Genomic DNA, 13855 nt, shown 5'->3' on the forward strand with positions numbered 1-13855 from the left:
AATGAATGAATGCTTCGCTATTTTTGCTCGTAGTTTTCATTTCTCGCCTGTAACAAGCAACTTACGTCCGCCGATTCATCTGTTCGTGTTCTATAAGAAGCACCAAATAAACACTTCACGCCTTGCTTCGAACGGTTGGCTTTCAATACGCAACGAAGTGTATTTGACCTTCACTATAAACCTACATCGTGTCGCTAAATTTACGAGGTAAATATGTTACTCCCCCCCCCCCCACCACCATAGGGGTGCATGGGGTACTACTACGGGCAACGTTACGTCACAACGTGCGAAAAGAGGTGGATTAAATTAAAATTTCGCATTCGGATTCGTGATCCATCTGCTTTTGTTAAGGTTCGTGCATAGGTTTTGATCATTAGTCGGATCTTCGTTCCTCATTAACTGAATCTGCTCAGGCCAAAAGAACAACAAGATACATCAGATTAAGCCGACAGCTCTCTTCAACCCTACCTATCAGCAAGCATGTCGTGCGATCTATACACTAGACGGATGGCGCTGCGGGCGTCGTTTTGCCGAGCATTCACTGCTAGCGTTCGAGTGGATAATAACAACACTTTTTATTTGTTTAAACCAGATACTAACACTAGATTAAGGCTATTTCATGGATAATACAATAGAGGCTGTACATTTTCTCTTATAGGAGTCAGTGACCGCTGATTGTTGTCTCAGAGGTTCGTCTGCTAGCATACACGTGTATGCTAGCAGACGAATAGCTAGGATGCACAATATAATATAAATGGGTGGTGTTCGAAACCCTTCAGTAAGTAATACAGTTTGGCTAATAAAAGTCTATTTGTCCAAAAACTATACAAGCTTAGCGAGTCTTGCGTATAGAATTTAGCACTTGGTCCGATACTTCATGTACTGAATGGCCTATTCAAAGGTCGAACCTTATTGCCATTAAGAAAAAAAAATTTAGTAAAACGATTAATAGCTACGTATCCCGTGTGACGTCAGGGTATTTGTTAACTGTCTGGTCTCAGTTGAATGATCGACTCATTCCTCGTTCCAGCTAATTTCGATCTGTCAAGAGACCTTATACTCTATCCTGAATCCGACATCGATCAGGATATAATTCATAACCTGTTTGGCAGTAATATGTTTATTTATTATAGGGCAATTATGTTAGTACTGCATTATTACGGAGACCTTTTCGATGACCGATCAAAACTCGGCCCTCACCACAGGGTTGGAAGAGGCTGCGATGATTTAAAACATATCTAAGAGAACTGGACGAAAGGAAGCACTTGCGTTGGCAACAATGGCAATGAAAAACTACACCAGAACGTATGATGTACCGCCACGATTGGGGTTATAGTGGTAGGGCAGTACACGTCAACGGCATAGAGACTTGGCCATCCGGAACAATAAAGCAGCATGGCTATGAGCATACTGACGACTAGCACGACAAGGTCAATACGTACTGGCCAGTAGCGTTGATGCACACAGCAGAGCTGCTACAAGGCAACGCCGGCAGCAATGGTGGAACAGGTTAACGTCATAAACCTACGGGAGTCGCTGAGGGCTACTAAGCCGGCAGGAAAAAAACCTTTGAGACTACTTTTGCTTAGTCGTAATATTAAGCAAAGTTTGGTCAGCCAAGTTCCAGCGTGTACAATGCTGATGTTGTGTCGCTTGTGCTGCCTCTGCTGTAGCCCGCGGCTGTTCGTAGGGGCTGCTGCACAGGCCACAATGACCTAACGTACTATGTACAGCAGTACCTGTAACAGTAATAGCGTTTGTGGGATGAAAAAAATGAAATCGTTCCGCGTTTACGCTCGAGAAAAAAGTTCTTGAACTTACTTTGAGGATTGCTCAAGAGGGCACCCAATATACTCGCCGCACGTTAGTACGTATGCCTAAAGCTAGTACATACGAGAAACGGAACAACGTACGAGTACGTTTTGAATAAAGTAATTTTATTCAAACTTCGGCTAGAAGCATTGTTTATGTAATGTGATTCTCTATTTCGCTTTAGAATAGACGAACAGCGGCGGAATTCTAGTTGAGACAAAGAAACCTAGGCAGCCTATTGTGACGGCTTCCTCGCATATAAGCATTTAAGCGAATTCTACTTTCAATAGTTAGGAAGAAACATTTTTGGAGTCTTGGGTTTTATACTGTATAGTCGCTATGAGAAGAGAAAAATGGTGGAGTTACTCTTATTATACGGATATGTATCGATGTTAGACTTCATCCGATACGTAGCTGTTCCACAAACTAGACACTGTTCATCTGATCTATGGTACAACATATACACTTCTTTTTTTATTCTGATTATATTTTCAATTCCAGTCAATCTGAGCGCAAAACACTATGTAGTAATGTTTCAATCGGCCGGGTGCCCGCCAATCAAAAAGTTATATTACGTTTGAAGGTGAGATGAACTCTACTATTTGAGTTTATCGTTTTCTTTATGTTGGAGGCACTAGTAAATCTGAACTCCACAATCAGGCTGAAATTTGCAAATGTCTTAGCTTTTTCATAGTGCTGCATTTTTAGAGCTATCTGAGTTTTTTTTTTTTGTCTTGACGCGTTTCAAGTGTAATCACCGCGGAACTTCATTGGAGCATACATTCGATAGCTCCTCTTGTATTCGCTATACATATCGAAATGATTGCATGTTTTGTTCATTATGCGTTCTTTCTTAGTAAGGCCTACGAAGCCTTGTTCAGCTCCCAAATAATAGATGTGTAAGTATAATTCACGATTTATCAATAAGTAAAACATCGTTCGCATCTTTTTCCCTCACCGGTGATACTTTTCTACCTGTTTTGGCACTTTGGCCGATATTTTATTACAAGTAATTGAAACTATGCTCACCTTCTGCATTTAAAGGTCCTTCTCATATATAACCAACAAGCTGTAGTACCGTACATCGAAAAACTTCGCTATTCTAGCTTATGAAAACATATCAAATATCGTCCAGCAAAATCCCTTGACACTAAAAAAGTGGCAAAGAAAGTTCGGCCATTATTCAGATTTAAACCAGATATGCTCCGAATAATTTCGAAATTTTAGTAATTGCCGAACAAATCAAAGTCTTTCCATACTTGAGAAAACATCGCCTTCTTTATTGTTTTTTGAGGTGCTGCTGATTAAGAATTAAACATCGAACTCAGCCATAATAGAGGTCTGTAAATAGACTAATAGAATAATAAAATAGAATAATAGAGATAGGTCAGGAAGAAAAACGTCAGATTATTCCAAAATGTCGCTTTTATCAAAACAGGCTAATAGGATTTCCTTGCGTAAAAATAGAATTGCTTTAGGTTTCAGTTAAGGGAAAATGAAGATTGGGCGAAAAACGCTACCACTCAAGTAGTTATCGTTATAGCAGTGTCCCTTGAGATTTTCGACATAGCTTACGTTGTCAAGATAGCTTTTCTATTCCCAGATAGATAATACAAAAAAGTTTTTGACCACCCATAACTATGAGACAATAATTTATGTTAAATGCTTAATGAAGTTTCATTAAACTAGAACGAAACGTCGGCAGGAATAACAACGCTTTCAAAATGGCCATGGCAGAATCCAGTGAACGCGACTGTAAGAATTAGAACATCATTATAGTATTTCTACAAGGCCAAGACGGAAGACTGGACAGCAGTTATGTTAATTAAAAAGTTGCTTAAAAAGAAATTATGCATGTTCTGGTATTTTGGTGTACCGTAAATCAGGTATATTTAAGTAGATAAATTTATAATAACGGATATACGTCTAGTAAAGCTGGCATTGGGTGTCTAGTGGCACCACCATGTCAAATTTCATATAACAACGTTTCTGTCTATTATATGCTACTCTGGTAAACAGGAGCACCACGTCTGCTACAAGCAATCGCTAAGGACGGGGTAATTCCGGTACTTAACCCGATGGCTCTCTCATCGTCTCGAGGTGAACCCGTACGGGCCTTACTCCTGACGGCATTCATCTCTGAGCTGGGCATTCTGATCGGCAATCTCGATCACATCGCACCTATCCTGACCATGTTCTTTCTTATGTGCTACATGTTCGTTAACCTTGCGTGCACCTTACAATCATTGCTGCGTACGCCCAACTGGCGTCCGAGATTCAGGTACGTATTAGCTGTTTGCGTTTTTAGACCGTGCGCCGTGTGCTAGAACAACCACAAAGAGCGACATACAAATAGAGCGAAGTTAACGAACGATATGACTCACCAAATAACAAACGCAAGTCTATAACGTGCATGTATAAACGACAACTGTATGTTCAAAGCTTAACAATAGCTACATTGCAAACCATCTTGTCATAATGTATCAGATGAATTCCGCAACAACGTACTCTACCACGCAATCTCAAAATGATTATGTCAATTAGGTCAAGTATTATACGTCATTTTATGGGACCTATCATAAATTTTGCTGCTTATGCTATCATGTGGATTAGTACAGTCCGAATATTGCTTGCAAATGGGTTCTAAGTAGGCCGTATTTCTCAACGCTCTGGCGAGATATTTTAGTTCTTGCTTTTCTTTCCCCTTCAATAGATAGATAGATAGATAGGTAAAACTGTGCAAGATCGAAAGGATCTACGAATACGAACGCGTACGAACAATATAAAACGCCGAAACAACTGGAAGCGGTGACGCGATGGGCTTGTTGCCAGCAGGATCATTAAACTTATACCTTTAAAAAAACGTGGACGTGCAACCCTGTCGTGGACTTTCTTTGTGCCCGTGATGCCTCTGCCCCCTATGCTCTGGATCTGATAGAGCGGTTCCACATGTCTGAAGCCTTGACTACAAGTAGATGCAAAAGATATGCATATATTACAATTTGTATTTTGCCGTGTTTCGACCGTGCTCGAGTTAATGTCGTAGTCGGCCTGACTTCTTCGTGCGCTTTTTCCACCCAAATATTTATATCAATACTTAGTACCCGAATTTCTCGTTTGTGTAGACCATATGCTGCGTCACGAACAACACCATACTGCATGCGGAACGTATAGATTCGACTTTAGCATTAGAACGTGGGTAAGAGTAGGGTGGAAGCAAAATCGGAATCAATCAACTATTGTATATATGCAGATGAGTACTCGTCTTGGCTTGTAACGATGTCGTAATACATGATCGTATATTCGGTCAAATGGATACACAGGAGCTATTACAGCAGCAGCAGCAGCAGCAGAGGAATGAAAACAAAGGAAAGCTGAACCGCCGGCAATTCAGTGGAAAAGCAACTGGCATCCATACAAGTAAATAAGTTCCGAGCAACAGAACTTCGGTGACCAACGACCCTAAGTCTTTTCCGGGTCACTTTTGCTAGAAATATACGGCAAAAGAAAATGGAAGATCAAACAAACTGCTAAAGCTGCCGTAGTCGCGTAGCGCATACTTGTTCTATGTATTTGATCGTACTACTGGGCTTCGTTTGTGCCATTGCAGAGCGAAGACTGACAGAATTTACCCAAAGCTATACTTGATAATAGCTCAGGATAGACTAGCTTGTCCTGTTTTATGTCTAGTCCCGGTATCCTTTTTCCCGAGTTTAAGCCTCACTCGCACCGTCTCGATTTCAAATAAATTCGCGTAGCGTTTCTGTTCATACCGAGCTTGGAAAACTTAACGCGCTGTCTGACGAGATACTACAGGAGATCGTTTTTGTAGTACTAGTACCGCTAATTGAACACATTGAGTATTCATGCGGTAATAGGTAAACGCTCGATGTCTCTGATTTGAAGTTGCGTGTTGTTGACAGTTACACCCTTTCGAACGGCTATCCCATACGCTATTCCACGTACAAATATATTAGCGTATGCAAAATTGCTGGCCTTTCAAGACTATTAATTTTACCTCGAACAGAGCACGCTACCCGCAACAAGTCTTGCTGAGATACCTGAACATATCTAAGTAATACTTACTCTCAAGGGAATTTCAAAGTTCGTGTCATTTTCGCACTGCTGTGAGGGATTTCAATAAAAAGTAAGACCCTCTACGGAAGCGGCGTGGTACCAGCTAGTAGAACCAAGCATACGCGAACGCTATCGACGGAAACTGAAAAGAGAGGCAGACGGCTAAACTTTAGCAGCGATCTATTCTACATTTTTGGGCAAATACTATAATCCTATAAACTAGAGTTAGTGCATAAAGCATTCTACAACTAGTCTTCGAAAAAAATGAGTGAATAGTATTTCTACTATGATCACAGACTTAACTTTTACCGCTGCTGGCCTCCTGTTGACTTTGCTCCACTTCATGCTACATGGTCATGGTCTGGGTACGTTAGTCCAGCGATGGCTTCTATTGCTCCGTGAAGGAGACCTATCGGGATTGCGATACAGTCTATTGAGTAGCCAGCTGTCAGAGTCTTTCAAATTTTAAAATAAGAATACCGCAATACAATAGGTACATATTGCTTGTTTATTCTTATTAGTCGATCTATATAAAGGCAAAAAAACCTAGGTAAACGTGTTCCCTACTATCGAACTCGATTTTTGTTCCGTTCTAACTTGACGTATCTGCAAAATTCGTCTCTGAATATATATTTTATCCTTTTTCCAGACAGGGCAGGGTCTTAGAAGCAGCAGTTATTCGAAAATTCTCTGGACTCCATTGTTTCCTGTTAGCAATGAACGTTAACGTTGAATCTGTTGAGAGGTTGAAGTTTTCTAAAGCACAATAGGTGAATCCCATAGTTCTTAAATGTTGTACGAAATTAAAATGGCCTTGCTAATGTAAGGTTGAAACGAAGTACCATGCTTATCTGTATCGGACAAGCTGGCGCGTTAACTAACTTTCCATTGACAACGTAGGAAAGCTATGACCTGTACAGATTAATGCAAATACCTTGAGATATTAGCAATGATATAGTAAAATAGGCAGAAATCTCAAATTTGAAAAATCGCGATTCTATAAAAAAATGTACACAATAGATAGCTACACAAGAGCTACACGAGAGCTACATAGGAGCTACCGAATAAAAGGATTTTCTTGTAAAGGTAATAACTCTGCGTTGGGTGCGATAACAGTCATAATACTTCGCTGCTAGCATAACTTAGGAAAGTTACAAGGAAATACGTGTCCAGTATCTATGGGCATATATAGTTTATGAATTTGTGGGATTCAACAACGCCGTCTAGAAACATGCGTAAATGCGATGCATATTTTCTAAGAAATACAACCTGTATATAATCAATGAACTAAAGCTCTGATTGATATATATATATATATTGCCTCTCGCAGATACTACCACTGGTCATTGTCCCTAATCGGAGCTCTACTGTGCCTCGTTGTTATGTTTCTTTCGTCATGGTACTACGCTCTTATGGCTATGGCCATTGCTGGCATTGTCTACAAATACATCGAGTACAGGTAAGCACACGGTAGAAAGCTTTATTCGTATACTTGTTCCCAGTGCAATAGGTTGCCAGGTTCAACTGGGAGCATTCATTTTGTGAAAACACAAGTTAGAGGTTTCAGTCGAATGTTATGACATACGCAAACGGCGATGTAAGAGAACTTAGTTAGCAAGTTATCAGCTTGCTAGTTAATCATGTGTTCGTTTGGTACCATTTCTATTTGTAGGGGGGCAGAAAAAGAATGGGGAGACGGCCTTCGAGGTCTGGCGCTATCTGCTGCTCGATTCTCGCTTTTGCGTCTCGAGGAAGGGCCACCACACACTAAAAACTGGCGCCCGCAGGTATGAACGAACGAAACTATTCGATTCCTAATGCGACGGACTGTGATGATGGTAGAACCGGCTCACTTCGTAAACGCAGTCTGCAATGAGTATAGTGAAAACAATGGTAGGGGAATAGAAGTACCGATTAAGCGTTGAAGGGACTTTCAGCAAATCGGAATGGAACATTCAGACAGTATTTGGATAAGTACAATGGCATGTGTCTTACGGGAAAAAAATCTGATTTGGAATTAACAGGTATTGGTGTTATGTAAATTGAACAACGATTACCTGCCAAAGCATCGTAAGATGATCACATTTGCCTCGCAGTTAAAGGCGGGTAAAGGACTAACCATTGTTGCATCCGTTCTCGAAGGTACGCAGTCAAACATTTTCATATGGCCATCCGAGATCATTTTTATTTCGCATGAGAAAAACTTATGTAGTCAAGATTCTCTGAGTAGCTTTATGTTACTCAATGCGCATGCGTCTTGTTTTTACGTAACGTAACGTGTATTCGTTACGGCCGTGTCGAAATGGGATGACGAAAGTAAAAATGTCTATATTAGATATGTATACGTTGAATAAAAAAACGGATTGCTAGGAAAATGTATGGCATAGGAACAAGGCCAAATCAGTGCGACAGCTCAGTGCTGTGCTCCATATCCCTGGAGATCTTCCAGTTTATTTTGTGGTAAGATATGAGGCTCCATCATTCAGCACGATCAAGCGATTAAACAGAGGAACGTTTACATGAGTCAATACTTATTGGCTTTTTGTTTGTCTTCAATCGTAGGATAATCGACCCTTGCTAGCTGAATCAATTCAATGACGACCCATATTTTACCTAATGCTGATAGTATCTGTTCCTTTTCCCTATCACGAGCCTTATCAAGCTTCCGAGAGCCAAGCAAGCCATATCCTGACAGTGACTTGTTTACGACTACAAGTATAAGAACACTCGATACGTTGGTAGATAACGATGATTGATGTCAAGTTAACAGCTGGGTTATTTATACGTATCGGACGTTTAAGGGAATTAGATCCCTAACTAAAATGTAACACGATGGCACTGAGATGATAGGAGTGAAGTTATTAACTTCTTCTTCTGTGCTCCCACCTATCGCTCAGCCGCAAGTTTAAAGCTTCAAGAAAAAGTGTCACACTACACTATTCATAATAATATATGCCAGCGTGAAACATTTTTAAATACAGTTTTTTTTTCAGAGTTAATTAGATAATTTCGCGCATATATATTGATACATATAGATACGCCAATGATATTAACCTATATTTGACATATTTTATGTATTGTTCAATGTGGATTGCTGACATGCGTAAGCTGTTCATCCTGAGAGTGCTTGGTGTCTTGTGTGAGCAGCCCCTGACTCTTGGCTAAACCTTTGAAGGCTGTTAGGGAACGACGAGGCAACCGCGAGGCTAGATGATCAAACCGAGTGTTTTTTTTTTTATAAAAATTTTGAGGTACTGTGAAAAAGTGCCAAAGGAAATAATTTTCGAAATGCAACACGTTTCCAGCTAAGGAGAAGTGTGTCCTATCGGTTCTTACTATCGTAGCTGGATCGGGGTGGGCTGCTAAACACATGTGGTACAGAGTTGCTGGTCGACATTCTGCTATGCAAGAAACCAGTTTGCCGATTCAGATTTTCCAAGAGTTTTTTTTGCCCTTAGCAGCCTTGTTCTTTGAAACCTCAGGCCAAGATCATAAAAATGTTACTACCGAGCGAACCGTTCCTTACTGCTGTTCCTTGAGCGCCACTCTAAAATCGTCTTGGCTGATCGGCTTGGTCTAAAAGACTGGCCTTTGACTTGGAGTTTAAGTATCCGAGTTTTTTTGGCCTTTTTTTAACTGCGTCGCCATATTGTCGGGCTTGGTTTGTGAACGAAAGCTCCTCGTACTTTATTTCCATTTTGGACGTGTCTTCCAAACGCGTAGTACAACGAAGCATCCTCCTGGCCATCCTTTGATCTCACTCGAGCCCGCATTGTAGCGCTCATTTGGATTCTTCTTTCACAGATTTTCTAGTTTTCCTCTGTGTGGAGTATTGTATCGGCTTTCCTCTCGCTCCGGTGCGCGCAATCGGAAACGGCCGAGGGCGCCAAGAAGAAGACATCACCGGCTGGCGCGGACATCGTCAGTAAGACGGTGCCTGGCTAATGTCAACAGGTGAGTTAAATTAAAAGGACGACTAAGGCTAAGGTGCGAGGGAGCCAGTGAAGAGCAGCCACCACCAATTAGCGACCGACCCTACATGGTTAACGCCTCAGCAAAGAGGTGCCTCCCACTCTGGACTTTGTCGAGGTATCCCCTGCTAAAAAGGCCGTCTACTTCTTCCACTTGATAATGGCATCTATAGACGGTCTGCACTGGCTTTTCCTCTTCAGCAGCAACAGCAGCAGCAGCAGCAGCCAAACTAGCACCTTTTTTCAATCCCCTCTCGTTTCTCGTCAGTGTGGCTGCATTCCACTTCCCATGCAACAAACCTTAGCAGTACCGTTGTTGGAGGCATTGCAGAAGGAAGGACAAGGAGCCAACTACATTGAGGCCTGCTCAACGCTCGCTAATACAAGTGGCCCGTCATTCTCTTATCTGGCAGCCTGACGCTTCGACTGTTGCCTGCACCATTGCAGTCCTTGCTCCACCGAAACTACAACAGCACAATTAAATCATGTTTGGAATCAAATCAATCGTCCTTATCCGCCTGTGACCGCCCGGAACTTTGTAATAGTTCCTCTACAGTTTCACTAACTATAACATCACGCGCGTGCAACTGGTTGATACTAACTTTGTTAGCGAGTGCAACGTTGCGCCTGGAGTCTGTGATTAGGTATTGATAACGTGAAACACACAATAGGTTGAGTTCTTAAGTGCTTGGGTTGCTTCACCAATAGCACAGTCATAAATTTCAATGTAATACTTACACATAGATCGATCTTCGGAAGTTCATCGCACTATTGCTATTTGCGTCAGTTATCTGGATTGTGATCGTTCTGTGCGTGTTCACGCTACCATCGAAGACAACGTTGATGCTTTTAACCATTTTCCTTCTAACTTTTAATAAAATGAAAAACGCTAACAATTATTTACTAGGTCTAGTTTCAGTCAGTACTACGTCTTTTTTCTATTTTATAGACTAGTTTTCTTACTGCATTAGCATCGTGTACCATCACTACCTGTCTGTTTGATTACATACGAAGATCTATTTTCGTACGCCACGTAGCCTACATTGCGATGACAGTGCCGGTACGTTCGTCGATCGTTTACAGTTTGCTGTCCCACCCCGAATCGAATCTTATATAGAAAGATATCCGTCACGACGCTCTCAGTCGGGCCATTGTTTACTGAATAAGTAGTTTCTTTTATACGACACAACCATACAAGGAATTTTGCTTTTTGTTTGTCTCTAGCCAGGACCAACATTCTCCACATAACGATAAACTTGCACTCCGCCACAATTGGTGGTACTAGCGTAATGCTGAACTAGACTTCGTTAAGTGCCCACCGGCGACCGTCGAGCACCTGGATGGAGTAGCTGAATGTCGAATTCGCTGCCTAGGCCAGAGATATGCTCTAAAACGCCGAGCTTAGCTGGAGCTCGGTCCCGCTCACTATAATACATCACCGCCACAATCAGCGAGCTGCTTGTGTAGAAGTCATCCCAACCTAGTATGGGTAGAGTTACTATGAGCCGGAAAAGCTCTTGAAAAGGTTTTTTCTTGTCCTATTCGGTACAGCTGATGAAATCACCGGCAGGGTCTCCAATGAATCCGATCTCAAAACGGGCCACGACGATTCGCCACGCGTTTAGCCGCGATATTCGAAAAAATTAAGTTCTCCTGCTTCAATTGCCTCAGAGAAACGTTGTCCGATTAATTATAGCGTTCTATACTCGTAGACATGCACTGAAGCAATTTCGGAAAATGTTGTTCGTATGTACTCTTCAAGACGTTGAAGTAAAAAAAAAAGACCATATCTCTCTATTCCGATGAATATCTTAAACCTATTCGAATGAACATAAACTATGGGACTGGCTTAAACGAGAGTGCCTCGTTCTTTTTCTTGCGCTTCATTTAAATCGAATCCATCAACTTCAAGGAGGATTTTTTTCATTGTAATTCAATTGTCGGCCATACTTACCTAACCTGCTATTGTACTCCCTTAAGTCCCATTGCTTTTGCGGTAAAGTATCTACCTGAAAATATTTTAGAAAGTAGTCCCGCTTGTACAACGACGACTACCCTTGTGGCCATCGGATTTAATGAACTACGCGCATTTCCAGTTCGAAGAATAGCTTTCTAATTGTGATGCTTAATTCCTGAGGTGGTCTAGCATTTTACCCTAACTTGAAAGCTAAGACCCTGCTAATTTTGTCGCAACATATATATAGAGTTCTAAATATCGCAGTTACTGCGCATGAGCGCTAGGTCTTTTGTTTCTTTCATTCGTCTATTGATTGTACTATGTAAGGATAATAATACTATTTTACTCGAACATGTCTGAACACCGTCTGCTGATTCAATAGGTGACTACCAGAAAATGGCAGCTGAAGCACAAGCATCGAAACTAAGTCTGAAACGGGTCCTTCAAGAGGAGCGCGTCAAAGGCTTTGCGGAGGTCGTCGTTGGAAGCAGCGTCGTCTCGTCAATTGGACATCTGTAAGTTCCATAGAAAAAAAAACTTGTATCTGTTACCTGCTCTCGATCGGGTACCAAGTACGGCCAGAGATTTCCTCAGATAAGACTCATTTTTAACAAACGTTTGCATCACTTTAATTGTCAATAATTATGACACGAGATAGAGTAAAAAATATTTCTTTTCTGTCTTTCTAATACTAGACTCTAAGATAGGCATACAGCAACGTGATTTAATCCTGTGGCGGCAAGAAACTTTTAAAAAAATTACTTTATAACCTTCTGTTAGTACATTGAGCGCAATCTGTCCAATTATCTCTTCATTACAAAGTGCATTTTAAGATTAAAGGGCATGGAAAAGTGGGGCAAAATCAAACCGATCGTCTTCCCGAAAATCAAATAAAAAAAAAAAGAATCTCAGTTTCAGCAGAACTCCGTGCACCCCAAGCAGTCTGTATACAGCAGGTAGCCACGTGCAATAGCATTACTATAATCATTATTAATATTCCCGGCACGTGCTGCTTCCTAAGTGCGCAGGTCAAAAATACCGTCAAGCAAGATAATAGTAACTGCACCGTTAGCTGTGTACATTAAAGGAGATAGCTGAAAGACCATCGACAATCGAAGATAACAAGGCCTACCTTAATAACAAAATAGCGTATAGCAGATAGGCAACCTAATAAAGGCACACAAGGTACACCGACTATTATATGTGAGTCAATTGATATCCTGATTCAGTGACATGTCCAAAAATCCATTTAAATCCTGTAATGAACTATAAGAAATCATAATTCGGGGGGGGGGGGGGGGTCTGATCCACAATATCGATTAATTCCCAATGATGAAAAAGTGTTATCTATTACGCTTCTAATATCAACCGCGATTCCTGATCGATACGCTGCACCACTCACTAACAGTATACGTGCAGTAAATATAATTACTATTTTGTGCTTTTTTTGTTTATCAATTACGTTGAGTATATGTTTTGTATATGCAGAAACGTCAGAGAGAGTTATCTTGTTCATCGTGCTCTCATCATTTTCGATAGCCACTGGCTCTCAGGCAACATCGATCATATGAATATATAGTGTTTTACAGCAGCTCCGTTCCACTTCTTGAGCACAGCAGGATCACTGAATATTGCGTTACTGTATCATATGATAACTATAGCTTTTATGGAAAAATCATGGCATAAGAATACACACCCCAATAAACGCGGATGGAACCATTCGAAAGGGTTTCCCGATCTGCCGTCGTGCACTGCAAACTATACGCAGACCTAGGCTCGCGCGCGCCTGCATCCTCGCGCCCAAAATTTTTAGCTATTTTGCAGTATATTCCTGCTTCTGTTATATAACTGATTCACAACGTCTCAGTAACTGAGATGTCAAAGACTACTAATCTTCCATCACATACTTTCTTTCGCTGTTTCAACAGGACACAAATGTCCGCATGTTATATGCCTACCTAATACCGTATGTATGTAGTTATCATGACCAAAGGGGCAGGATTCTCCAAAGGACAGTGGCAAAACGAGACCGCTTAGG

At 41.2% G+C, this 13855-nt stretch overlaps 1 protein-coding gene and 1 long non-coding RNA gene across 15 annotated transcripts in view; one reads left to right on the top strand and one right to left on the bottom strand.

Annotated features, from left to right (window-relative positions):
- Window positions 1-13855, top strand: part of kcc (solute carrier family 12 member kcc) — a 275661-nt gene that overhangs the window by 240457 nt on the left and 21349 nt on the right. For all 8 annotated transcript variants that reach the window (XM_022812856.2, XM_022812851.2, XM_022812852.2 and 5 more), the window contains 5 exons: window positions 3832-4093; window positions 7220-7348; window positions 7562-7676; window positions 7914-8031; window positions 12200-12332. In XM_022812856.2, coding sequence (XP_022668591.1) covers window positions 3832-4093; window positions 7220-7348; window positions 7562-7676; window positions 7914-8031; window positions 12200-12332 — 757 coding nt within the window. The remainder of the gene's footprint in view (window positions 1-3831; window positions 4094-7219; window positions 7349-7561; window positions 7677-7913; window positions 8032-12199; window positions 12333-13855) is intronic.
- The window catches only part of LOC147754755 (uncharacterized), a 28750-nt gene continuing 17143 nt past the window's right edge, over window positions 2249-13855 (bottom strand). For 2 of the 7 annotated variants that reach the window (XR_015330685.1, XR_015330687.1), the window contains exons 5-8: window positions 12208-12330; window positions 6193-6298; window positions 5899-6031; window positions 2249-4135 (exon numbers count right to left, since the gene is read on the bottom strand). This is a non-coding gene — a long non-coding RNA (uncharacterized LOC147754755). Of the gene's footprint in view, window positions 4136-5898; window positions 6032-6187; window positions 6345-12163; window positions 12331-13855 lie in introns of all 7 variants that reach the window. The other 5 variants (XR_015330689.1, XR_015330686.1, XR_015330690.1 and 2 more) reach the window with 5 other exon arrangements.

The sequence above is a fragment of the Varroa destructor genome, unplaced genomic scaffold (genome assembly GCF_002443255.2).
Source record: "Varroa destructor unplaced genomic scaffold, Vdes_3.0 BEIS01000006.1, whole genome shotgun sequence".
Taxonomy (NCBI): domain Eukaryota; kingdom Metazoa; phylum Arthropoda; class Arachnida; order Mesostigmata; family Varroidae; genus Varroa; species Varroa destructor.